The sequence below is a fragment of the Lontra canadensis genome, unplaced genomic scaffold, assembly GCF_010015895.1.
Source record: "Lontra canadensis isolate GAN:19392208 unplaced genomic scaffold, GSC_riverotter_1.0 scaffold85, whole genome shotgun sequence".
Taxonomy (NCBI): Eukaryota; Metazoa; Chordata; class Mammalia; order Carnivora; family Mustelidae; genus Lontra; species Lontra canadensis.
This window is the reverse complement of record NW_022631079.1, coordinates 2457511-2484655: the sequence shown is the minus strand read 5'-3', so window position 1 is coordinate 2484655 and position 27145 is coordinate 2457511. Positions and strand designations below refer to the sequence as shown.

At 41.1% G+C, this 27145-nt stretch overlaps 1 protein-coding gene across 2 annotated transcripts in view; it reads right to left on the bottom strand.

The window, feature by feature from the left end:
* The window catches only part of A1CF (APOBEC1 complementation factor), an 80965-nt gene that overhangs the window by 30193 nt on the left and 23627 nt on the right, over window positions 1–27145 (bottom strand). For both annotated transcript variants that reach the window (XM_032883006.1, XM_032883007.1), the window contains exons 2-5: window positions 25379–25522; window positions 8160–8294; window positions 6293–6423; window positions 912–1150 (exon numbers count right to left, since the gene is read on the bottom strand). In XM_032883006.1, the coding sequence (XP_032738897.1) occupies window positions 912–1150; window positions 6293–6423; window positions 8160–8294; window positions 25379–25477 (604 nt within the window). In that variant the 5' untranslated portion in view covers window positions 25478–25522. The remainder of the gene's footprint in view (window positions 1–911; window positions 1151–6292; window positions 6424–8159; window positions 8295–25378; window positions 25523–27145) is intronic.

Genomic DNA, 27145 nt, shown 5'->3' with positions numbered 1-27145 from the left:
TCAGGGGCACAACCTAGTGACTGGCCCACGGGGCATTACGCTGTGCTCAAGAGTGTCACTCCTGTCTGCGACCATACGATGCTATTACAATATCCTTAACGATCTCCCCACGCTGTACCTTTCATCCCTGTGACTTCCTCATTCATGGTTTGTTTGTGAGCTTGTGTACAGAGACGATATGATATAAATCTAGGTGCTGCTGGTTTTTTCTTTCATTCTGGTGGCTCTCCCATGGGGTTCAAGAGAAGCGTGGATACCAATGTCGCCACTCTGTCATTCTTGAAATCCTCTTATGTTAATATTGATTCATCTTACGACCTTTGTCTAAGTTTTAGTGAATGTTTAAGAATGAGCAGAAGATTTTCAACAATTTCCCTAAAGCTGACCAGGGCCTTGATGTGGAGTCCTTAAAACTCAGGGATTGAAGGGCATTGCCCAAATGGGATCCACATTATGGTTGTAGTTGGAGGGCTATTCTTTTCCCCCCAAATTAGAGAATATTAGACACTAGGCAGTCCTAATAGGAGTTCATGTCCCTTAGCTGTCGTCGGGATCATAGGTCACTCTACATCATAACGGACAATCTACTCCGTTCCTAGAAGCCTCATAACAACGTCTGTGCAGAAAAACAGTGGATATATTCTTCAATCCTTCATCACAGGGTTAGTGCATGAATGTTAGCCTCTGTACCTGTGTTCCAGAACCCAGTCTGCAGAACCTGCCAGGAGCTGCAGCTACTGTGACCTAGATGAGAAGGGGAAGGGGTTTAAAGTGGCCCGGAAGCAAAGCCCGAGAACAAACACACAACACCCAGCCTCTGTCTCCTTTTCTCAGGCACACAGTGGCCTGGGGCAGGCAGGTAGTACAGTAGTGGGGGGGGGGGGTCTCCTCTTTGAGGAGGGGCTGCTTACCTGGCAGCAACTTCCTTCGGGCCATGGCAGCTGTCCGATGACTCTCATATTCCACAAAGGCAAAGCCCCGGTTTCTGGTTTTGTCGGCAGCGCTCGGGTACACAATCACGTCGACAACTCCTTCGGTGACCTTTTTCATCTCTGCTAGGATTTCTTCTCTCTTCTTGGTCTTCGGGATTCCCCCCACAAACAATCGGCAGTTGTCCACACTGGCGCACACCCCTAAGAGACGCCCATTTCTGCAAACAAATAAAGGCGGGGGTAAGACATTCTTTTTGCTTGGCAAGAAATCCTTGTGTGATTGAGGCTTAAGAGGGAGGTTGTAAAACTTTTGACTCTGGACCTGATCTGGCCCGTGGATGTGGGATGTTTGGTCTTCCCAGTGTTTCCTCACCACCAGGAACAATCCCCCCGTCCTAAGGCGCACGCACCTTGCCCCTGTCACTCACATAGTCCCCCCCAACCCTTGGCCACACATGGCTGTGAGGTCGTGAGCCCACTGCTCCCTTTCCTTCCCAGCCAAGTAGGGAAGCGATTCTGACATGACTGCTCTTAGAAATTGTCCCTTATGCTGAACACACTTTCACACACTCTCTTAGTTGACCTGCCCAGGGAAGATGGGCAGAGCAGGTGCTCTTTCCATTTTATAGATGAAGAACTTGAGACCCCGAGAAACTGAATGACTTGCTTAAGGTTTTGTGGATTTTAAGGGATGAAATTGGCCTCCAGACTCTCAGTTCATTCCTGGTTCTGCTGCCCAGGGTTGCTGATGAAGAAGTTCATGTCTGCCTTCCCTGGGAGAGGGCAGATCGGGCTTTTCTGGGGGACATTTGGGAAAATGTATCAAAAAATCTTTTGTACATAATTTTGGGGCAAATAGTGCCTCTTCTGGGATAATGTCTTTAGGAAAGGGATGAACCAACATTTTTGTATCAGGATATTCACTGCTATTATTTAAAATAGTCCCCAGGGGTGGCTGGGTGGCTCAGTGTGTTAAACCTCTGCTTTCGGCTCAGGTCATGATCTCAGACTCCTGGGATCAAGGCCTGCATCAGGCTCTCTGCTTGACAGGGAGCCTGCATCCTGTTCTCTCTCTGCCTACCTCTCTGCCTAATTGTGACCTCTCTCTCTCTGTGTCAAATAAATAAATAAAATCTTTAAAAAAAAATAGTCCCCAGATTGGAAATAACTAAAATATCCCACCATCCAGGACCAGTTTAATGCAGCTTGGCTGAGATGATACTGACCCTGGGGCTGGGTCTTTCTGCCTTGTGCACTGTCGTATCTCTGTCACCCCTGGGCTCTTGTGCTCTCAATCCAATAGCCACCCATTAGGTCAGCTAAAAATGCCTCTTCATCTTTCTAAATATTCCCTGGGGTGAATGCTACCATTCCTGGCTGAGAGTCACTGATACTAAAAACCTGGGAATTTACACCATAGAATTCTCGATAGTCATTTCAACATGGTAATGAAGAAGAATATTCATTGGTTAAAAAACCAGTTCGCCCGAGGCTACCAGCTTAAAAACAAAGACTTCAGGATAAGTATATGAGGACACCATTTTGATGACCACTGTCCTGAAAATCTAGAAAGATACTAAAAAGCAAAACACCAGCACAGTGACTATCTTGGGGCAGTGGGATTGTCGAGGAATGGCTTGAGTTTTTATCCTTTTTTGTTTGTTTGTTTGTTTTTTTGCCGTTTGTCGTGTGACTTTCGTAATAGCACAAAGTTATTAAAGTGGTTAAAATGGGTAAAGTTCCTTTCACAGAAATTACTCGCATGTCATGGCGAGTGGAGGCTGCTCTGATTTCTTGGAACTAGTGGCGTTCAGTGGGGTGGCGGGCACGCTCCCCAGGACTGGCCCGTGTCCTGCTTGTCCTCCATGCTTTGTTGGAGAACTGAGGACCGCCTCGCAGACCTGTGACAGGTCCCTTATAGTCTGGTGACTATTGCCTGGGGAATGTGCTTTTCCTTGTGAGTAGGGAAGGGTAGATAAAATCCTCTTTTAGGGATTTTTTTTTTTTTTTAAAGAAACCTCTCTATTCCAAAACATTATTTCTTTAGAAATTCTATTATTTTTGATGGAGGGCTGGTCGGGTATCCTTTAGCAGCAGGTGGAGCCTGGTGTCTCCTGTCCTATTTTTAAATCTGTGTGGTTTGTCAGGCACTTTCCCAGAACTGCTTGGAGACAAAAAGCCATCCCTCACACGCTGAGGGCCCGGGTCCAGAGTCTCCAGAAGCCAGACAATTAGACAAATCTCAGTGAATATTTGATGATGAGGAGGACGAGAGGGCAATTATGGGTCTTTTCCGGATAAGAACGTTATCTATCTCCTGAGAAATAGTGGTTAAAGCGAATAGAAGATTATCGTCTTCTCCGCAGGCCAGGTTCTGTCTACCAAGACTGACCTAGGACGGAGTGGAAGTAGGAGAGCTTGACTCTGGGTCAAGCTATTATTTCATATCCTATTTATCCTACACCTTGATTTTTTAAAGTACTGCTCTGCTCTGCCTCCCCCCCCCCCAACCCCACCTTGTTTCTGGCTTCCAGCCTGGTCTTTGACTGGAACGTGGCCACCTGCTTGCTCTTTCCAAATGCTTTGTGACATTTCCCCTCTCCCTCTTCCCGCTCCTCCTCCCGCCCTCTTCTCCTTCCTCCCCCGTAATCATCAGCAAACATTCCTAGACCATGTGAGCTTTGCCTGCATTATCTATTTATTTTTCATACTAGCCCATGAGATAAGTATATCTTCCTCTCCTTTATAGATGAAGACACTGACATTCGCAGAGTGTAATCTTACCTGTCAGAGCCTGGCATGGATTGATTGTGCTCCTTTTCTACACCCTATCTCTTCTCGGAAAGCGCGGACAGGCGCCAGTGTGTAACGAAGGGTCGAGTACATACAGCAAACTGGGCTGATTCCCTGCGTGGCCAAGTCTCCGTCCATCTTAACCTAAAAGCCATTTTGAGAGTGATCCTCTCTCTCCAGATAGCTAGGCTTCATGAGGGACCAAGGAATGGGGACACCGCTGATCCCTGAAACCTCGTACGTGTCCTGTGACAAAGCTATATTAAAATAGAGCTTTCTGGAGCCCTTTCCAAAAACAGTTTAGTGTCCGTCATCTCCTATGACAGATGCTGAGAAGGTGTGATTTAGTAGGTGCTGACGGTCCCAGGATTTGTCCGAAGAAGCCCATGGCTCTGATCCCCTGGTTCCCGTGCCAGACAACCCTGCACATACCAGACAGAGTTCTTTTGGATTCGTGGAGGCATGTGTGGGAGAGGAACTTCCTTTATACTCTCCTCCAAAACTCTGTTCCAGGATCCGACCTTGGGACTGAGTGGGTAAGCTACTGTGGTTACCAACCGTGTGCATCTTTCTGTAGCTCAGGGGTTTAAGGAAAATGACCCAGTAACTGTTGGACTGGCAGAATTCTCTGCATAATGCAGGACTTATCTGGGGCCTGTAGGAAGGTAAGAGCCAGTAAACGGTAGGGAGTCCCTCTGTACTCAGATGGGGATGACATGATTTTTAAGATGCAGAAAGAATGTATATGGCAATTACATCTAAGAATTGCCAACTGTGCTAAGATCTACGAGTTCTATCATTTGTTGACCTATTACCATGTTCCAAACACCAGGACGCCTCTGATGGGAGTGTGAGGAGCCCCACTTGGGGATGAGCGCACTGAGGCTCTGAGAGGGCGGCACTCAGGTGAAACCTGTCTGACCCCAAGGCTGTTGCTTTCCAATTGTTTCACTGACCTTTCTTCCAGGGGCCCCATGGCTTCCTTTAAGAAATGACTGAGCACAGTTCCCTCTCTAGCTGGAGGTTTTAGAACTCAGACAATTTCATGACGTTAGCCCTGTTTCTAGTAGATTAAAACCAGCTATTGATAGCACAGGGTCAATTACACCCCAGAATCCACCACCAGTCCTGTGGTTTGCAATATTACCTGGGTTTGGCAGGCTCTGTGACCTCTCTCCTGGCTCCAGTATCGTATGGACACCTCTCCAACAGCTCCCATGGGGATGTCTAATGTGAATCTCAAATGTAAATTCCCCCAAACTAAGCTCTTCAAGTTTCTTGTGATTCTCCCCGTGTTCCCATCTCAAGGACACTATCTCTTCCACAGACACGGGGACCACGTCCTTGCCTTCCTCCCTGAATTTTAACCTTGCTCTCACTCCAAATCCAATGTTTAGTTAGTTTTGTCCGTTCAACTTGCAGAACGTATCCCATGTCTGACCCGTCCGGCCACCTGCACCACCAGCCACTGTGCCCCTGCCATCAGCTCTTGTCTACTAGACTACTCTCTGCTGTGTCTTTCCCTCCGGCTTCCCTCTTTCCCTGCTACAGTCCATTCTTCACCCAACAGCCAGAGTTATGTTTCTAAAAGCATGAATCTAATGAAACATTTTCTCCTCCTTATTAGAAGAGGCAATTTTTGAATCTTGGCGTATAAGGCTCTCAGAGGGCACTGCCTTCAGGTCTCCTGTTTCTACCTCATTGGCTTTGTCCTCTAACACCTCGAGCTTGTTCTCACTTGGGCAACTTTGCGCATGCTGTTCTTATTCTCTAGAATAATCTTCCTCCAGATCAGGCAGTCACAGCCGGCTCTTCTTTCAAGTCTTAGGTAAAATTATACTTTCCTGGAGAGTTATCTTCTTAAATACACCAAGTTAGGGTAGCTACCTCCTCAGAGGTGGTTTTATTTTTTCATACCTAATTTTTTTTTTTTTGAGTGTAGCTGATATACAATGTGTCCTTAGTTTCACAGTGATTTGACTTCTCTGTATGTCATGCTCTGCTCACCACCGTACGACACTATTACAATACCACTGACTACCTTCCATAGGCTGTGCCTTGCATCCCTGTGACTGAGTCATTCCAGAACCAGAAGGTCGGACCTCCCACTCCCCTTCACCCATCTTGCTCATCTTTGCGGCTACCCCCTCTGGTAACCATCAGGCTGTTTCCTATGTTTATCGGTCTGGTTCTGCTTTTTGTTTATTTGCTTTTTTAGAGTCCTCGTATGATTTACATACTCATAAAAATATATCCATCTGCTTACTCTGAGGCTAGGAAAAGACATCTCGATATTTCCAATATTTTGAACAGTGTCCATCAACATATTCATGACGGATGAAAGAATGATGTTTGTTTCTTGGAGCGTTTCACAAACCTTAGTTTGACACCTTATATAATGTTGACATTAAATACATATTGTATCAAATTGGTTTTCACCAAGGAAAAGAAACCTTTTTTATTTCTGATCTACCTGTGTATTTCATATACTATATTAGATAAGTTTGATGGAAGAAAGATACAGGTGCATTGTCTCTTCACTTGTAATCAGAAGAAGTGTTTCTTACCTAATTTCGTAGTTGTTAAGTTGCTTGATTGCATCCTTGGCTTCCTGTCTATTGGAGAAAGTTACAAAGGCATACCCTCTATTGTTGCCATTAAAATCCATCATCATCCTCATTTCATAAATTTTACCAATCTACAAGTAAAGGAGAGAATCCATGTTTGTCCATTTGTACTTCCAAATGGAAACACACACACACACAGTTTTCTGAAGCCTCATCTCTGCCATATTCGGCATTTGCATTCTATGTGGAGTGGTTTGAATATTTTCATGCTGGGTTCAGATCTGTTATCTGACTTATGGTCAAAGTCAAGTTAAAGAAAACATGTACAAGTGCATTTCAGCTTGACTTAACAGAGTAGGTTTTCGACAGAGCAAATGGCCTTTTATCACACAATTGTCCGTGGATTTATCCACCATCCTTGGGACCGGAGGACGCATCTGTCATCAGAAGCACGATTTCACGATAGATCTGTCCTTGCTCTCTACCTTGGCCTCTCAAATTTCCATAGTTTTATCTTTACTTGGTCATAATCTACCAGTGACCTGAGACTTTCACTTGGAACCTTGCTAATCGATTTCTTGTGTCTTTTTTCCCACCATGACCTCAAGATGTCCAGGGAGGATGTGTTTTGGAGGATGATCTGGGGCTTTCTGTTGCTGTTTTCATCTGTAGGCTGAAGGTAGATGCTAGTTTTACATAATTAGCCCAAGATCAGAAGCTCACAGCAGGAGGCCACTCACTCTGTCCTTCTGACTACAGGTCTTCTGTTTTCTTCCTGCTACCCCAGATGTTCTCCAGCAACCCAGGCTCAGTAATTTATTCTTGCTGGCTGCTGTATGACCAGTGGCCCTAAGAGATAGGACAGGCACGTGCAGGGAGAGTTGTGTGCTTCTTGGTGGTTGGTTACCCGCCGGCTCAGTCTCCCCAACCGGCACCCTCCTCACCCCTCCCCACGGTATTCGGTGGTGGACATCTGTCTATCCAGGGCTCATCAGGAAAGAGTTCAAGCATGTTTCATCTATTTTAGGTGTTTCTTGGAGCTCATTTTCAAGGTCAGGATATAAAATTCTTACAGGTTCAAATCCTCATAATTTGTGCACATGCCAATTGAGATTGTATAAAATTAGGAGCGGTTCTGAATCAGAGGCCGAGTTATACAGACACCCAATTGATTTTGGCATTTAGGGAAAGAAATAGCTAGACTCTAATTTTTCTAAATTTTCCAGGAATGTGGTTGTTGAAACACCACTTGGTAAAACCTTGAAAACAAATTGTAATTTTCTGTTCTCCCTGTACCTTTGAGTTTAGCTACAATATATGACTTGGCATTAAAAACGAGGAAATGTGTTCCTTAATTATGTAATGACTTGGAGAGACCCCATTCTTAATCTTGCTGATGCATTAGGGCAGCCAAATGAAACCTGTAGAAACAAATTTCATTCTGAACCATTATGTATAAGTACACAAAGAGCGCTGGCAAACCTACACATGCTCTTTGGATGTGAAATGGTGCACTTGGAAAAACCATATTCGAATGTCAAGTTGGAGCAATATCTTATTTTGGAGAGATCATTGTAGTAGTGATATAGAATGATGCCTAACTTGTTGCAAACTCGGTGCACCTATGCAGATCAAGGATCAGAACTTGAAAATTAGCAGCAGCCCTAGTTCAAGCCATCGGGAATAGGAAGAGTGACCTCAAGGCACTGACAATAAGGGGACAGCCACTAACAGCAAGGTTTTGAGTTTGTCCACATTGAGGAATGGCAATTGGAAGAGAAGCCATCCCCGGCCAAGAATGAGCACTTTAACAAAGTGTATAGTATTTTTCCCTTGAGAGATAAGAAAACATGAAATTTGGACTCACTTTTTCACATAATGGTATAAGTTCATCCTCAAAAAGGTCTCGGGGAAGTTTTCCAATAAAAATTTCACAGCCTCTTTCTGGGGGTGCTGCATCCCAGCCCGGTGGAGGGCCGCCATATTTCCTTTGTCCATTTTCCTGCAAATCCCGGGTGAAATATATGAGGCAGAGAAGAAAACAATAAAACCTTTAGTTTGAGTTCCTCAGTTATTTTCAAAATCATGATAAGGTACTTATTTATCATTGACAAATTATAGTGAACTGGGCAGAGGATAAAATCAAGGTCTCCTTTATGTGGATTTATGTTTTATTTATTTTTTATTAACATATAATGTATTACTTGATTCAGGGATACAGGTCTCTGAATTGTCAGGCTTACACACTTCACAGCACTCACCATAGCACATACCCTCCCCAATGTCTATAACCCAGCCATCCTATCCCACCCCACCCCTCCCCAACCCCCAGCAACCCTCAGTTTGTTTCCTGAGATTAAGAGTCTTTTATGGTTTGTCTCCCTCCCCAGTCCCATCTTGTTTAACTTTTTCCTTCCCTACCTCCGATGACCCCCTCACCCTGCCTCTCAAATTCATCATATCAGAGAGATCATATAATAATTGTTTTTCTCTAATTGACTTATTTCACTTAGCATAATACCCTCTAGTTCCATCCATGTTGTTGCAAATGGCAAGATTTCATTTCTTTTGATGGCTGCATAGTATCCCATTGTACATATATACACCACATCTTCTTTATCCATTCATCTGTTGATGGACATCTAGGTTCTTTCCATAGTTTGGCTATTGTGGACATTGCTGCTATAAACATTCGGGTGCACGTGCCCCTACGGATCACTACGTTTGTATGTTTGGGGTAAATACCCAGTAGTGTAAATGCTGCATTGTAGAATAGCTCTATTTTCAACTTTTTGAGGAACTGCCATACTATTTTCCAGAGTGGCTGCACCAGCTTGCATTCCCACCAACAGCATAGGAGAGTTCCCCTTTCTCCACAACCTTGCCAACATCTGTCCTTTCCTGACTTGTTAATACCAAGCTCTGTGCTTCAGCACTGGCTTGTGATAAGTGTTGTGAGAACATGTAGAGTGCTGGACAAATTACTTATGATTTTTGTCATTCAGTCTCAACAATGTCTGATCATCAGAGGATCTGACTATACTTTGAATCCAGGGCTCTGCTGTAACATGGTGTCTGTGGTATGGCAGTGAGGTCTTAGGAGCGGGGCTCCCTGACTCTCTGACTCACTAGCTATGGGGCTTTGGGCAAATGACTTAGCTTCTTAGAACCAGTATTATCATACACAGAGTGGGGATAATAGTGGCTTTTTGATTAAAGGAGCTAATACATCAAATATGTCTGGCACTATTCTAGGCATGAGATATATAGTCAACAGTTATTAATTCTCTCCTTGCCTTCTTGGATTTGGGCTGTCTCATGTGCCAAGCAAGTCCATGTAAGCCCCTAAATAGAAACATTATGAAGATTAACATTTGAAGAAGTGGACTGGCTGATATTTGGGGTAGCTAGTGAGGGACTTAAATCTGTTTTCAAAGTTGACAATATGGCGAGGGTAGTTTACGGATGTTCTCTTTGTGGGAAGCAATACTGTTCTCCACCCAAATAGAATACCAACCCTTGCTAACACCAACCAACCCTTGCTAACACCAACCAACCTTTGCTAATGCCAACCAACCTTTGCTAACACCAACCAACCCTTGGTAATACCAACCAACCCTTGGTAAAAACACTTGGCGTTTTATGGGAAAGAGTTTGGTTCTTTTCATTACTAGAGATTAGATATTAAAGACAGCAGTGCTATCTTTATTTTTTCTAGAGGTTAAAGACCTGAAAGCAACTTCAGGGGCTCTGAGTGGAGTATGGGTCAGATCCATTGCTGCCAATTGGCAATAGTGTGCTTTCTGGGGAAAGGTACACCTACTTCCCACATAGGTATAGCCAGAGCTCTTGGTCATTAGACTTTACTGTGATTTTTGAAGAAAAGTGAATATAAGGGACCAAATACCAGTATTTATTGCTAACTTCTTCACGTAATACTTTAAGGAGTTGTATACTATAAAATGATACATGTTGTTGGAAAAAACTATAATGCAGAAGGCGGAAAACATCATTATGTATCAGGTAAAGAGAAACATTCCTCAGTGTGTCACTTTGCCCATCTATCGAAGCAGTTTCTGTTAAATATATTTGCTTTTCCAAATATTTTTCTCTGTGTGTTCTTAAAAAGTCATATATCAGTTGTTTAAAGACATTGTTTTATATGTTTAAAATCCGAGGTAAGACACTCCAGTTTCACTGTTAAATCTTTATACAAACCAACTTGGGACTTTCTCAATTATTCTATAAGTATTAGCTCAAAGGCTTTTAGGTTATGGTATAAACTACGTCTCTGGTTGTGATCGCTTTTTTTTATTCCTAATTTATATAATATGGTTTTAAATTAAAAAAAAAGGTGTCAGATGGGTGTTCTACCTTGTCTTGATTATTTTTTGCCTCCAACAATTGGGTGTTTATTTATTTTATTAATTATTTAAGTGTTTGCCTCAAGAATTCTTGTATTTTTTTTGTCCCTTATATTCTTGCAGAATCTTCTAGCAGCAGAACTTCTGTAGCACTGAGTATTACTTCTAGAGAAAAAAATGCCTTAAGAATTCTAGAACGAATGAACTCTATCTCAACCAAGAATTTGCTGAAAAATATGAAGTTGACATTTTCAGAGATATATTAAAAGTTACTGATTTTTTAACAAAAACCTATATGACACTTACCACAGGCTGGACACTGCTATAACCCTCAACAGTGTCAGAGGTTAGGGACCACTGTTGTCCCCATTTTACAGAAAACCCTGAAGTCCAGAGAGAGTAAGTACTTTGCTGAGGTCATATGGTTGGAAAGAGACAAAGCCAGGATTTGACTTCAGACTGTCTGGTTTTAGAGGTCATCAGCTTAATCCCTACATTTTGCCTTGTTATATGGAAGTGTAAATGGCAAACACTCTGCCATATTTAAAATCCTTTTCATTTTCCAATCATTTTATTACACACATTTTGGAAGGACGGATCTGATAACTGTTGCTTATAAGGAGACATATTTCTATTGCCAGGCTAAAGTCCACTTTTTAAAAGTCCATTTAGTTGCTAATGATCCCTCTGAGGCCATTTTTCTATATATTAAATGTCTAGAGGTCTGTTCAGTGGATTATTAGAATGAACATAATATAAATTTGGTAGCATTTTCATTCTTTAGGTTGAAGAAACCAAACTTTCCTCCCATAATACCAAAGTAGCTATTCCAGAATTTCTGATTTGACAGGCTTTGTCTGATAGTTTGAAAATAGGCAACTGGCAGACTGGCCTTTAAAGTTTTTCTTTCTTGCTATAATTGCTAAAAATATCACCGGACTGTTTTGTGCTCGTCACCGTGAATAGGAGGATTCATCTGCTTATGAGCCAAAATGATTGGGCAGGAAAGCTTATTAATTGTCTTTCTATGGTTTCCATAAACACTGGACAAAAATTCCCCAAGGGTATTTTTTTTTAAAGATTTTATTTATTTCACAGAGAGAGATCACAAGGAGGCAGAGAGGCAGGCAGAGAGAGAGATAAAGGAGGAAGCAGGTTCTCCACCGAGCAGAGAGCCTGATGCGGGACTCGATCCCAGGACCCTGAGATCATGACCTGAGCCGAAGGCAGAGGCTTAACCCACTGAGCCACCCAGGCGCCCCCCCAAGGGTATTTTTTGGGGGGATCACAGAGTCTGGCTGGTTCAGAGACATCACAAAGCTCACTCATGGGGGGATCTGCTCTACGCACCAGCCGCTGGGCTCAGTACGCACGAGGGGTGGTCATCTGTGCCCATTTAAGACAGCAAGGGGCGAGGGGCGTTAGTCATGGGATTAGAATAGCTGTCCATTACTCAGAAAGGACAGTTGGGAGCTGGATTGCTGGTATTTTGGGCACTGTTTTTATAGTAGAGGAGTTTAAAATAGATAAAGCCCAGTTATAATGGCTCTTTCCCCTCCTGGCTGATGTCCTCCTTGTGGGATGCATTCCCCCGGTAGCACAAATGTATTAATAGTTCTGAGAGAAAGAATATAGATTTTTGCTTTTCATGAGGGAATGTTCATTAAATTCTGGGAACTTGTATTTTTCTAATCAAAGACTTGGAAACTATTGGCTTTCTTGTAGCACATAAATAGAAACCTTCAACCATGTAAATTAAAAAGGGAAGACCTAATTCTAACTATAAATCTGTGGGTGTAATTCGCATACTGGACACTGAGCCTGCCTAGTAACTCAGTTTATATATCAAGAGTATTTGGATGTTCCTCTGTCACAGATATTTTAAGCCTTTCATTATGGAATCATAGACTCTAAGAAATGGTGTATACCATCTTCTTGACATGAATAAAACCACCCAAACTTTCATAAATGATTGTAAGCAATAAATCTTAGTTTGAGGCCAAATGGACTGAGTTCATTTTGGCCATCTGGCATCTGACCTTTTTATACATCGAGGAATCTGAGCCAAATCGTGTTTTCCTACAGGAGTTAAAAAAGGCCTGATACTTGCTCTTCCAGCTTCTTTTGCTGTTGGGATAGTCATGGTTACAATAAAGTAAAATGGAGTTCTGATGCAGAAGTCATAATGGTGCAAACTTCAGTGTTCAACACCCCATGGTGCATTTTCTTTTCCATCCGGATTTGTGATGCGGTTTCCTAAAACCTTACTCCCTCAAAACCTTGAAAACCTTCCTGAAGGCTTACTCTTACACTTAGTTCTCCAAATCAGAGTTTCTGTAAACAAACATTCTTTTAATAAACTCCTTTTCTGCATAATGGAGGACAGTGGACTTCTGTTACATGTAAATAGCAAGAAAAACAAAAAAACCCCTCAACAGTTATTCCTAATTGGATCACATACTGTGCTAAGGGCTTTTGACCCTATTAACTTGTTTAATCTCCTCAACAAACCTATGGGGGTGACGCTATTCATTTTATAGATGAGAAATCCAACACATAGACTGTGTTCAAAGTCACTCAAACTGTAAGTGATGAAGACACAATTTGAACCCCAAGCCCATGCTTGTAATAATATTTTTCTTTGGATTTTATATTAGCCCAGTATGCTCGTTTTACAAACAAGGAAACTGACACCAGAGATATTATGTGACTTGCTTAAAGTCACATTGATTTAATTTACTGCACGAAACACCAGATTGAACACTCTGATTCTCAGTCTGGTGAATTTTGTGGCTTATATACTGTCCCAAGTCACGACAGCATTTTTCTCAGGCTCATGATCTTCATAATTCATTGTATTGTGCTCTGCCTACTTTTTAGTTTCACCAAACATGGAGACCAGATGGTTTGTTTTCTCCTCTAAGTGAGCCCCTTTATAAACAGAAGGAGATTAATTAATAAACCTTTATATAGTCCATTTTTTTAAAGTTTCCTGAGTAGTAATTTCCATTCCTTGAATGATTCTTTGGAAATCATCTGTAATCCTCTTTTGTGGTTCTCTTTGGTCCTTTGTTTTTTCTTGCCAAGGGGAAGAAACTGTGTACGTTCCCTTACTAAACATGCTTTCAGATGTTCTCCTGCCCATTTTCCAACTGGCTATGTTTATATTTATTTCTGTTCCTATTAGTTCAGGTGCTGGACAACCCAATTGTGCTCAGTGGCATTTGTCACCTTCACAAGCATTGTAGTCACCAGGGCTATGCCCAGGACACTGGTCCTGAGACCAGACCCTTGGAGACTCTTCTCAACAGCTGGTATCAGTGTATCAAGAACAGGTTTCAGGACTGTGTCTTTTGAAATATGTGACTTAATACCATATTTCCCCAGTTATTGATTTGTGAGATTGAATAAAATTCTCCATTAGACATTATTTCTATTCTCACGTACAGACCACCTATACATCTCATATGTAGTAGAGTTCAACCCGAATCTCAGAGTACTTAAATGAGAGGGACCAAGAGGGTTCTCCTAGATGTGATTTTACCATTGGTCTGCTTATGAACATTTTTGTTCCCTGATGCCAATAGACAGTGCTATGGGGAATACTCATTTTGCTAATTCTATGTAAAGATAATGATCTGTCTTCATATTATTTATTTGCCTTTATATCATAAGATCAATGAGCTCAGGTTGGTGAAATCTCTTTTAGGCTGAGAAATTTTAGAAAGCAGAGTCTATTTAACTTATGTACTGTGGAACTTGACAGTACCCTTATTAGCTCTATTTTTTAGAATCCTTAAAAAGCATATCTAATAGGCATGTCAGGTATTATTCTTCTAAAAATAGAGGAACAATAATAATTGTAATGTAAAGGCTGAAAAAATAGGATGTTAAAATTTATAGAACTGTGAGACTACGTCTGGAAACTGAGAGGAGAAGCTAAATCATGAACGTAATAGGCAGATATAAATTTAACTTTATCCTCTTATAGTTTAGTGTTTCTGAAAGTACATTGTGTGCAATACTAGGTAGTTTAGAGGCCATTGGTTTATCTGAATAGGTATGCATTTTATTGTACATTAGAAAACACGTAATTACCAATACAACCCGTGGCTTTTCCATTTATGTATGTGAGAAAAAGTTTACTTTTAAAATTAACTTGACTAGAAAGAGTTGATTTATTGAATTCTGAACAGTATGATTGGCACGTGTTTATGGCAAAAATCACAATGAAAAATGCACCCAGCTTTTGGCTCTTAACAATTATTTGTTTCACTCTCCACCAAGCCCTTACATTTTATTTATTTTTTTTAAAGTATGACACGTTTCTTCCACAAAAATGACTTTTAGGAAATTAGGAATTGTGTTTGTTTCACTTTGGAAAGCTAACAACTGAAGCCCTATTGCCCAGCAAAATATTCCTAATAACATCTCAGGTTGTTCACTTTTAGAGGCAGAACTAATTTATGTTACCAAATGATGTATTTAAAATCTGTAATACTTGTCCTTTCACTTAAAGGATTATGTGTGGCAAACTTCTGGAATTCAGCATCTCAATATTTGAAGTGTTTGAAAGCAAACAGGCTTTTCAGCATAGCTTGTATTTTGTAAAGCTTTTTATAATGCTAGTTTCTGGCCAGTTCATGGGAATTCTAAATTCAAGGATATCTTTACACACAATTCAAAATCAGGAAAAATTTTTGGAGTTTGTTTTTCCAAAAGAGGGAAAGTAAAATGCCAACTCGTTTCTAAGACCCTGTGTTCACATTCTGCGAGGAAATCGACTTAATGAGGGACCGCACAGCAGCCATTGGAAGGAGGCTGGATTCGCTGTGCTCACGCTCACTTCTGGCTTCCGGCTTCCGACTCGTGCATGTCTGTTGGCCACCACTGTCACCTGCGGGAGCCTCTCCGGCCCAACCAAGAAATAACTGGGTGAAAGCTTTGGTGATTCCTTTATCCATCTGGGAGCTTTCACCTTGCAGAATGTGTAATTTATTCAAGAGGCCCCTCCAACTTTTTATTATAGGTACAATCTGCCTTTTTGAATTGAGGAATACTATAATAGATCTGGTTAACTTATGGAGAGCTGTCCACCTACAGATAAAGACACTTGTCCTGGTGCAAGGAAGATAGTTGGTTTGGATGTTTGCCCTCCTATTCTACTGAGTTCAACATGGCCCAAGAAGAATTCCATCTAAGGCCCTTGTTGTTTTTTTTTTTTAAAGATTTTATTTATCCACCTGACAAGAGATCACAAGTAGACAGAGAGACAGGCAGAGAGAGAGAAGGGGAAGCAGGCTCCCCGCTGAGCAGAGAGCCCGATGCAGGGCTCGATCCCTGGAACCCGGGACCCCGGGATCATGACCCGAGCCAAAAGCAGAGGCTTTAACCCACTGAGCCACCCAGGCGCCCTTGTTTTTTTGGGGGTATGAGAGGAATTGTATATAGTAATTACTCTCCTTACTAAATCCCCCATGAATTTTAATTTATGATGAGGTGAGGGATATGGCAAGGCATGTATCCTTTCCTGAATATAAATTCTTCATTATCAAGGGACAGGGCTGACCGGGTACTGGCAAAGATCTTGTGAAGGTGGTAGGATGCTGGTGAAAGGGAGGCTGCCCTTGACCCCACAGCTGAAGGTGGGAAAATGTTCAGAGACTGTTTTGTGAGTTAATCAAAAGGATCCTTAAAGGGAATGTTGTAGGGATTAAAAAAAAATCAATGTGTCTCTCGTTGCTTGTCCTCTTGATGCCTATTCTATTACTTTTTTTTGCATCAATCAATTTTCTTTGCAGGCTTTGCATTAATTTCCTTTTTTAAAAAACATATAAAAATATAATCATTCTTGTTAGTGAAATATTGGGATCAAAGAGAGAAATCATGATCACATTCTAGCTGGGCTTGTTTTCTAAAACTCTGAGCCCAAGTACTGTTCTCTGTGTTTAAGAAGGTGTTTAAGGGGAGGTGTTGAAGATGTACCTCCCACAACTAACTTTTTTTTTTTTTTAACTTTAAAGATTTATTTATTTATTTATTTATTTGACACAGAGAAATCACAAATAGGCAGAAGTAGGCAGAGAGGTGGGCAGAGAGAGGGGGGGAAGCAGGCTCCCTGCTGAGCAGAGAGCCTGATGTGGGGCTCCATCCCAGGACCCTGGGATCATGACCTGAGCCGAAGGCAGAGGCTTAACCTACTGAGCCACCCAGGTGCCCCACCACAACTAACTTTTCTGATCAGAAAGTTTGAAAGAGAATGCAAAGTACAGTTGATCCTTGAACAACATGGATTTGAACTGCACAGCCCCACTTATATGCCAGTTTTTTACAGGGCTATAAATATATATTCTTCTCCCTATGATTTTCTTAACATCTCTCTAGCTTTATTTTAAGAGGATAGTATATAATACAACATACCAAGTATGTGTTAACTGTTTATGTTATCGGTAAGTCTTCCTCCGGTCAACAGTAACCTACTAGTGATTAAGTTGCTGGGGAGTCAAAAGTCAACAGGCAGAGTTCTGACTGTGTGTGTGGGAAGAGTACCCCAACTCCCACATTGTTCAGGGGTCAGCTGTAGAATAATCCTTACTCTGAGATTTAGAGTCATTTAATGCTGTGTCAACATGCCATTCAACATTGTCTCTCCTCTCCACCCTGTGCCTCTGAAACAATGTGAAAAAGAGTCATAACTACTGACCTCATATGCAGTTCGTGACGGTACAGCATTGTGATCTCACTGTCCTTGGCCTTGCCTATGTTAGATAGCTATCTTTGAATCTCCTGATAAAGTTTTGGGTTCTGAAGATAAAGAATCATTTATTTTTGGTTCCCTGTTAAAAATACTTATTTGGATAATACTATTTATTTTGATCAGTAGTAGACAGGTAACAATTTAAGAAATGCTAAAGTTGCCCACAGGCAAAGTCCATAGTCCCAAAGAGCTGTCCATGTTTCCGCCTATTTAAATCATGAAACTCACACCTAGTTTTAAATGGAAAACCCCACGTGCTTCTAGTTTAAGGGAAAACACTCTCAGGCTTAGTTCGTGAAGATTTTCAACCTTCAGTTGAAGATCTCCTATATAATCAATTCTCTATTACTCTCTTTTAGGAGAAATTCATGGCTGTTTGAATATAACTTTAGGGCTCCGTTTCCATTTCTTGGGATCCTGAAGTTCCCATCACCTGTCAGGCATACAGCCATACATTTTCCACAAAAAGATTCACAGAGCTCTTCCTTCCTTTGGAGTCTTCCACTCTGTGCTTTGGCATTTCTGGCTAGTGAAAGCAAAGGCTTCTTAGGAGTTTTAAAGCTGGTCTGTGGGTGGCTGGGGTGATAAGCTTAGGGAAACACATGTCTGTGATGATCTACGGGCCCCATCCTGTTCTCATGCTCAGTCTACCTATTTAAAGAATTAGTATTAACACATTTGGTGAATGACTTAAGTCCTTGGATAGCAGGGACATGAGCAGGTGGTACGAGGCAATGGAAGAAAAAAGTAGGACCCAGGAGCTATCTTTTACCATGAAGTCAAATTCCTATTTTTGTCCCTAGGATTTTTGTGTGGCGATTGGAAAAGAATGTCCGTGCCACAGTGTTCTTCCATCTGCTTCTTCCTGCGCTTATGTAGACGGAGCTGGTTGTAAATACGGGAATCCTAAGTGGCTTATTTTCATTGCATTATTCATAAGAAAAACATTGCAACTTAAGCAGTACCCAAGTGATATTAGTGGAGGACATTATACAAAACCAGAGAGAGGAAGGGGGTTAATTTGGGGCACCCCGAGAAGGATGGTATCCTAATCCCCTATATGCCAACCTAGCACCAGCCTTTCTGCCTTCTGACTTGTACATATTTGTTGAGGAGACGAGTACATGGGAATTAAAATACATGGTTGTATTGGAATTCCACATAAGAGAACGGGCACAGCAAGCCAAGTTTGTGGGGTGGTAATGAAGCCGCATTTTGTTTGTAGGCTGAGGGAACTGTTCCCAGTAACCCAGTCATGGCTGATTAATAGGGAAAGGGAAGGGCTTGTCTGGCCCAATCTTACTGGGTCTTTGGAATTAAGGCACACTAACGTCTTTGCTGTTCATGTGCTATGGCCACAGACGCTCCTTTGTCTCCAGCTCCTTCCAAGGTTCTTTTTTTGTGTTCGCCCTCCAAGTTCCAGCTGCAGTGTCCCCTGGCTTGAAGAGTTCCCTGCTCTGCTCTGTCACACTGCCCAGTTTATGATACTCATGGCACTTACCATGATCGGTAATTTTTTTGGTTTCTTTACTTGATTATTTTCTTCCTCCCCTTGAGGATAACTTAACCTTCATGAAGGCAGGAACCTTGGCCCTCTTTGTGGAGTTAGTAAATGAATGGATGCGTGAACCAGGCTCAGGAGAGAGCAGGCAGGAGCGGGTAAGACCAAGAGTGTGTGCCCGCTCCTATTAAGGGAGTATACACACTCATTTATGCAATGGAGACTTTTCTTTAAAACCTGTGAATTAGCTTCTCAAAGTACTAGAGTAAACATTAGAGTTGAAGTCAGCAAATTTTTCTGGAAAGGGCCAGGTAGTTGATATTTTTGGCTTTTTAAAAAACAACTCTTGAAAAATCTAGAAATCTAAGAAATCTAAAAAATCTAAAAAATGACAAAAACAGGCAGTAGCCAAAGTTGAGTCTCAGCTCAGCTGGCTGACCTCTGGCTCCTATGTCTACTGAATTGTAGAAGGCTGGAGTTTGTTTTCTGACTGCAAAATGAAAAGGTTGGATAATAACAATATTAAGCAAATTTCAAACACTACAAAGATTTGAAAGACCAGCCTAATGAACCCAGGGAACTATCCTACACCTTTAATAGTGAGGTTTTCTCCATGAAAGTTTCCTAATTTGTTGATTGCTGACTGAATGCTGCCTAGAACATTTTTCCACTTCATGAGAATTTTTTTTTCCCTTATCATAAAAATAGTCCATACTCATTATAGAAAGTTTGGGAAAAAAGAGCATCAAGCAAGAAAAACTTAACTCTAACCAGAGATTACATTTTATTATTTTCCCAGTATTTGTACTATGTGTAAAGAATTTCTCAGCACATTATTTAGAAGCTGTATACAGCTTTGCATTCTCATTTTTAGGTCAACATTCATGCTTGGACATCGCTCCATGTCTTTCTTTGAAATCCCAGTTCCTGACTACATAATTGGGAAATAGAAAGTTGACCATATTTTTTGTGGCCAGTAATTTTTTTTATTGAACATTTAGGATATATCTGTTTTTGACATTATAAATTCCACTATGATGAACATCCTTATGTCTAAGTATTTGTCCCCACTCATTAGGTGAGGGAATGGTCCGTTTTATGGCTCCATACAGAAAGGGGGCACCCACAGCTGTATTGCTCACTCACTGGGTCTTATGTTACCATTTTTAATTTTGGATAAACTCAATTTCATTGTAACTACTTTATATACATTTTAGGGCAGATGCTGCATCTTCTACTTCTATAATCCCAAGGCCTCCTACTAACACACTGTGTTCAATGATATGGACTACAGAAACAAAACAGAAAAACAAAAAATCCTTTATGCATACTAAAGACAACCACTGGATTAAGAAAACAATGGGACTGTCATACTTCATAAAAGTGTGTGTCGTAATGATTTTTAGAAAATAGATTATCGGGGTAATCAGACAACAGTGTTAATACACATCATATTTTGAACTATTTAAAAATAATACTTAAGTATGGAAAATACATGATAAATACAAGTATCTTAAAATAATACATGAAGAAGTATCCTACTTTTAAAAATATTTGGACTACTCTAGGGTGATGTTTATTAAATATATTTTTAGTTTTAGTTTTACTAGAATTAAAATTCATGTAAACTAATCACATGTTGGGTGGGAAGTTTGCGGAAAATGTTCATCTACGAAAATGGATTTTTCTGGCATAAAGGAGAAAATTCCAGATGGAAGGATCATCATAGGTCAGAGTTCATGACCCATATCATTAAAGCATTCTTGAAGAAAGGATCAGCATGATCTGATTTTTTTCTCAAGTATATTTTCACTCTCAAAAATATACTTGTTTCAGAAAATCTGGCAAGTTCAGTTAAGAATGAAAGAGTAGGGGAACAAAATCACCACCCATAATTCTGTTGTCTGGAGACAAAAACTGTTGACAAAGCAACAACATCACAGCATACTTCCTTCCAAAATATTTCTATGTGGTGCTAACACAAGTGTGAAGTTGAAGGTCTAACTTGCCAATGTTACACAATTTTTATCAATATTTATTGAATGTCCACTAAATGCAGGATATGGGATTAACTTCCCTTCATTTTCTCTAAGGTACTTTAATGAAATTTCTAGCTATCAATATCCAAAGATGTACTTTGTGATCTCTCTCTCTTTCTCTCTCTCTCTCTCTTTTTTTTTTACAATAATTCAAATGCTCACAGGCACAAAGTGTTGCATCAGTTGGGATATAAAAGGCTGGCTCACGTTATTAAGTAACCTGAAAAATTCTATTTTTGACAGCTGTATTTGTCCTGCTGGTGATAAGAGAGCACAAATTAGTCACCCTCTGGTTTTTGAATTCTCCTTTTGCGAGTGTTCAATGTTCAATCTCAGAGGCTGTGAAGATACAACAAAATAAATTCTCCAACACCTAATTTAGCAAATACCTTCATGTTTAAAATGATCTTTTTATGGTTATGCTCCCAGAATTGTATTAAGCTGTTTCTTTATCTTAATTTTTTGTAAAGAGATTTTTTAAAAAAGGAAAACCAATGTTGCCCTCTTTGCAAAGGCTAAAGTATGGAGAAGGCTGAAAGGTCTCTTCTAAGTCCCAAAGCACTGAGGCTGTGCCTTCAATGTGCTGGTCTCCTTTTCCAGCCAGTTAATCTGGGCTGCGTACCAGTGACTGGACTGGGCAGATCCCAGGATGGCAACATCATAACTAGTAGAATGGGGGCAGGACCTAGCCAGTGTTCTGGAAATTACGACCCAGGGTGCTTAAGGGACGTGTTGAAGATCATACAACTTGTGTCAAGGAACAAGTTAAACCACAGGTTTCCCATTTAAAGTCTTGGGTGACTTCCTATACTTTGCACCCAAAATCAGGAAGGATTTTCCAATTCATTCAAAATGATTGAACCAAGTCCTGTATGTATGTAGACCTTGACTAGAGGGTTTGGTCCAGATAGCTAGGTTTTAGCATTCTAGGTTTTACATTATGGAAGAATTTCTGACCCAATCAGTCACTCTGTTAGCAAATCAATAGTACTACTGAAAGTGAATCCCATTATAAAGTTTAGGCTCAACAAAATAGTTTTTGCATGCCCTGTCATGCTAATGCCTAAAATTGCAATCAGAAAGATAATATTGTAACTTCTCTTAGTTCTGTAAATCTTGCCAGAAATTCTGGCCGGTAGCAGTGGAATTATAGCCTATAAATCATGAGCAAAGTACCTAGCCTCCTTGTGCCTTGTTTTTCTTACCTGGAAGCTGGAGATGATTATAGTTTTGTTGTAAGGATCCAGCAAATGAATTTATACAAAGCAGCTAGAATAGAAGTGCCTACTAAATGTCTGTTGTTATTTAATTGCTATTAATGTGTGGTTCCATTATTGACCTTTTCTGAATGTAATTGAATATATAAATTCAAAGTAATATGCAGATCGGCCATATGTTTTTAGGGTGATTTGATTGGGAAGCATTTTTTTTTTCATTTCATTTCATTTTTTTTTTTCAGTGTTCCAAAACTCATTGTTTATGCACCACACCCAGTGCTCCATGCAATTCGTGCCCTCCTTAATAACCCACCACCAGGCTCCCCCAACCCCCTCCCCACCTCCTCTCCAAAACCCTGTTTGTCTATCAGAGTCCACAGTCTCTCATAGTTGTCTCCTCCTCCGATTTCCCCTAACTTACTTCTCATTATGAAAGGAAAAGAGCCGTATTGGTCTCCCTCTGTCTATACTGCAAATGATCTTACATACTTGCATTTGGTTGGTAAAACGATCTCCTTCGCTATTTGAGTCTTTAAAAAAATATACGATCTGTAAACTTTTCACACAGCTGTAATAAGACGTTACAATTTTCTGTCCAGAATTTTTTAAAGTGATTACTTCATGACCGAATGCTATTTAATTTGCAACAGGATTTTAAGATGGATGGGACTCTCTTTGGCCTCTGGCTTGGGTATGGAGCCAAGTTACTGGACCACCAAGAGGGAGGAAGAGGTAGGAAGAAACTGCTGTAATTGTTTACGTTCTTGATGCAACACCTCCTCGCTGCTCCCCACTCCCCATCCCTGGGTTTAGGAAAGCAGTGGGGGAGTCTGTGAGGGGTTTGTGGAGTCTATTCAGAGCTATTTGGACACCCCTGCTGGTGAGTTGTGGATTCTGATTTCCCCAATGTGAGAGGAATTGTGAGGTGCATCTCAATGAACTGTGGCAGGGGCAATAAGGAAACTGCTCAGAGAGCTTGAGATGCACCCCCTGTTTTGGGGAGCATACTAGGCTGGTAGGTCTAACTCACTCCTGAAATCCCTGATGGTGAAAGCAGTGGGTTCTCCTACTTTGATGTTGGTGAGAAGGAGAGGTGGTTGCTTTGTGGAAACCGTACCTCCAGGTTTTGCTGGTCGGAGAACGTGTGAGTCTATTGGGGGCTAGAGTTTGGCCACATGTAGGCCCCATGTAGAGGGGTTATCTTCCCTCCTCCCCAGGAGCTCTGCTTAGAGTGTCAAAAAGAGCTCTGCAGAAGGGGTCAGAGGCCCCGGAAAGTGGCCTGCCAGAGGAGGGTGAAGCAGGGGAGAGATGCCTAACAATGGAATTAAGGAGGTCTGTGATGATCTTACTTGCCTGTCTGTGGGGCCCAGAGAGCCCAGGGCTGGCTATGGGTCAAGCACACGCTGCCCCCGCTCTTTGCTTTGATCCCTTCCTTCTGTCTCAGCTCTGAGTCCGAACGCATAGTTAGCAGACTGGCATGGGAAATTATGCTTCCAAAAGCATAAAGGAAGAAAATAGAAATCACCCTCTACCTTGACATACATGGGAAAGAAAATAGCTATAATTGAAGTTTTTAGTATACTGCAGTGGACATACTACTATTTAGTGGAAGATTTTTTTTTTTTTTAATTACCTGAGAGTTACCAGAAAAGTCATGAGACATGCCCTGAATTTCATCTGGGGAAAAGGAAGAACTAGTGCTTTGAATAAAACTGACAGACAATTTACATGTTTTGTGGTTAATTCTCATAAAGTTCTGATTATTGAATGTAATGATTATATATTCATAGTTTGCTTAATGATTTTCCTTTATCGATTTAGGTGTGTGATATTGAGGTGTTAAAAATAATGCCATGCCAGACAGGTTTATATGTATTCCTATCATTATATTTTGGGCCATTACAGATTTATTCTTCAGAAGGCAAACATCCTTATGTATAAATATTAATTGCTTTTCAAAAGGGTTTAAATGCTTCTACTACCACCATCTTTGCATAAGTGTTTCAGATACAAAGAAGGTTAAAAGAAAAAAAAAATTAAGTATTGTTGGTAAAGTATCTAACATAACTAAATGCAGTACACTTTGTAACAATCTGACAAAGGATTATGTAATAAGAGCATGTTGCATGTTTTATTGTTATCCAAATGAAACTTGTTATAGCACATGGGTTTGATTAAGTTCAAAAGGTATGTGGGTGAAAGATTACAGCTGGGAATGAAAAGTGTAGTGTGTGTAAAAACTGTAGCAAGTGTAAAAAGTAGTGAGATTATACTTTGTCTTATGGTAAAAAGGGCAACATTATTTCTTCAAGTAAGATATGCTTAATATTAGCTTTCTTTTCAGTGTGTCCTAACCTCTCTAAAGGAGGCTTTCATAGAAACAGCAATAATCTATATAGATAATTTTTAACCAACATCTATGAATAGTCAGTTGTAGAACTTTTTCCTTTTTAAAAATGCCAGACATGGGGTCGCCTGGGTGGCTCAGTCGGTTAAAGCCTCTGCCTTCGGCTCAGGTCATGATCCCGGGGTCCTGGGATTGAGCCCCACGTCGGGCTCTCTGCTCAGCAGGGAGCCTGCATCCCTCTCTCTCTCTCTGTCTGCCTCTCTGCCTGCGTGTGATCTCTGTCTGTCAAATAAATAAATAAAATCTTAAAAAAAAAAAAAATGAAAATGCCGGACATGGAGAGAAACTATTACAGATCCTAAAGCTGGCTGGGGAGGTGTTCTGAGAAAGCTTTATGGAATAGCTCGAGTGACCAATGGGTCAGTCCTGGGATCCCCCTAGAAGTCTAGAAGTAGGGAATCTCTCGGGAAACTAAGGTTAGTGCCAGGATAGCTTGTTCTCTGCTGATTCTTGCAACACTAGCGTGGTTCCACTTCATAGAATACCTTGGGTAGTAAATTCCAATTGGCTTTTCATGTACCCAAGTGGTCTTTTAAAGCTATGATAGTCCCAGTGACTGTGAATGCAGATTCTGCTTCCAAAGGACCAGCTAAGATGAAGCTGAGAGCCAGAGTGGAAAGAAAATCATCTGCAGGGTCACCTACAAACACTGAAATGATGTAACTTCATCCCCCCGGGAACGAACATCCATGAAGGGTTACACAGCTGACCATTCACATTTTGCATCTTAGGACCACGAATTTTCCCGCCATTCAGAGAACTCAGTGCTGGATCTCAGTAGAGGTCACAAGAAGTTCCTACCTGGACCAAGCTATATCCTGTGCGCTGGACCAGGGCGCGGAGGGCTGCTTCCTTCTGGGTGCCGCTCAATCCGTCCCCGGATTTGTGATTTGATTCCATTGAGAGTGATTATCAGCAAAAAATCAGGTTAATTAGGGTTGCTCACTGAAACCAAATTTAAGATAAATTAAGTAAATTACTATTGCCAAACTTGTCCTCACAAAGGACATCTTTAGGAAACATTCTCTGTAAATAAGTCACTTAGCATTAACGAACAGCCACACACAAACACGGCTGGTGAAGTGTCCTCATTAAAAAAGCTTTAAAAAAAACACGTTCAATTTTCGTTGGAATTCGGAAGTCACAAATGAATAATCCCCCTTCTCCAATTAGAACGCAGATCAGTAAATCACAATCCAATTATTTCGGAATGTCACCAAATGCTCAAAAACAAATTAGCTCCTGTCGATTAAAAAATAGGCAGAACAGTCTTTGCAGATGTGGGAAGAGAACGGGGTGATTAAATCAAATCAACTAGGATATAGTATTAAAATCCTGAGAGATTGAGCTTTCTCTCTCTACTCAATGTGGTACCTAAAACCTTTATCTACTTATTCACCAAAGATAAATTTCTAGAACAGAGTGTGCTCTGTTGCATCTATAGGAATCATCATGCAAATTAGTTTGTGTAATAAAGGGGTCCTATGGGTTTTAATAAAACAAGAAAAATAGATTTGTTTAAGTGGTGCTAGAAGGGGCCAACTGACACTCAGATCATCTGTCACTTAGGCCACCCGGGAGAGGACAGGAAGCCCTTTGCAAAAAAAAATGTAAGGAATTCTACAAGCTTACACATCTCCATGCTTATGTAGATAAATAAAGATGCAATTTCAGCGCTTTCTCATCTGTACCTTTTATTTGGGAACATGATTTGAACCCCATTGCAAACGGGATAATTGTTCCTACCTAGAGGTTCATGGGGCAAGGGTGTGGCCATCCCAAGTGGTCCATGCTGTGGTGGCAGGAGGCTCTGGGGGCTCCCATGCCCAGAGGGGCTTACACTGACCTCACTTAGTGTCAGGGCTCAGGAAGGTTCTGTGCTGGGCTTCCACTCTGCCAGCCGAGACCGAAGAAGGGTGTTTTGCCGTGATCTGAATCACATGCAGATTGAATGCCTTTCAACATAGGCCCTTTTAAGACTTTTCTGTGTTATGCCTTGAGCTTTCCTACGCTACCTCTGGTGGTCATTTAAAGATTCAGAACAAATGGGCCATTAATAGTGTAGGAAACATGTAAAAAAGTGAAAAGTGAAGCTGGGGTGATCATGTCAATAAGAGATTCAAAGTCTTCTATTAAGGTAATAACTAATAAACAAATGCATAGGCAAGCAGCATCTAGCATTGTCTAGAAAGTAAATACTTCCAGTAAAATATAGAGGACAAGAGAAAAATGAGATTTTAGAGAGACAACTCATCAGCTGTTACCGGGACAGAAAAATTTCATGCCTCCCATGTAAGCATGGCCATTCCTGCCCTTGATTGTTCTAGTAATTCTTGCCTGCTTCCAGCCCTGGCCAGCTCCACTCTTACTCAATCATTCTCTCAAGTGGTACTAAGTCCGTGCCAGCTGGCCCCTTTTGCCCTCCACCTTGTTTTAAGGCACTGTTTGTTAGGGAATGTCTATTAAGTTAATGTACCAGTTTCTGTTGCTGTCCTTTGCAAAAGGCAATAAGCGAGCTTGTTTTCTTTCTTTCTTTCTTTCTTTCTTTCTTTCTTTCTTTCTTTCTTT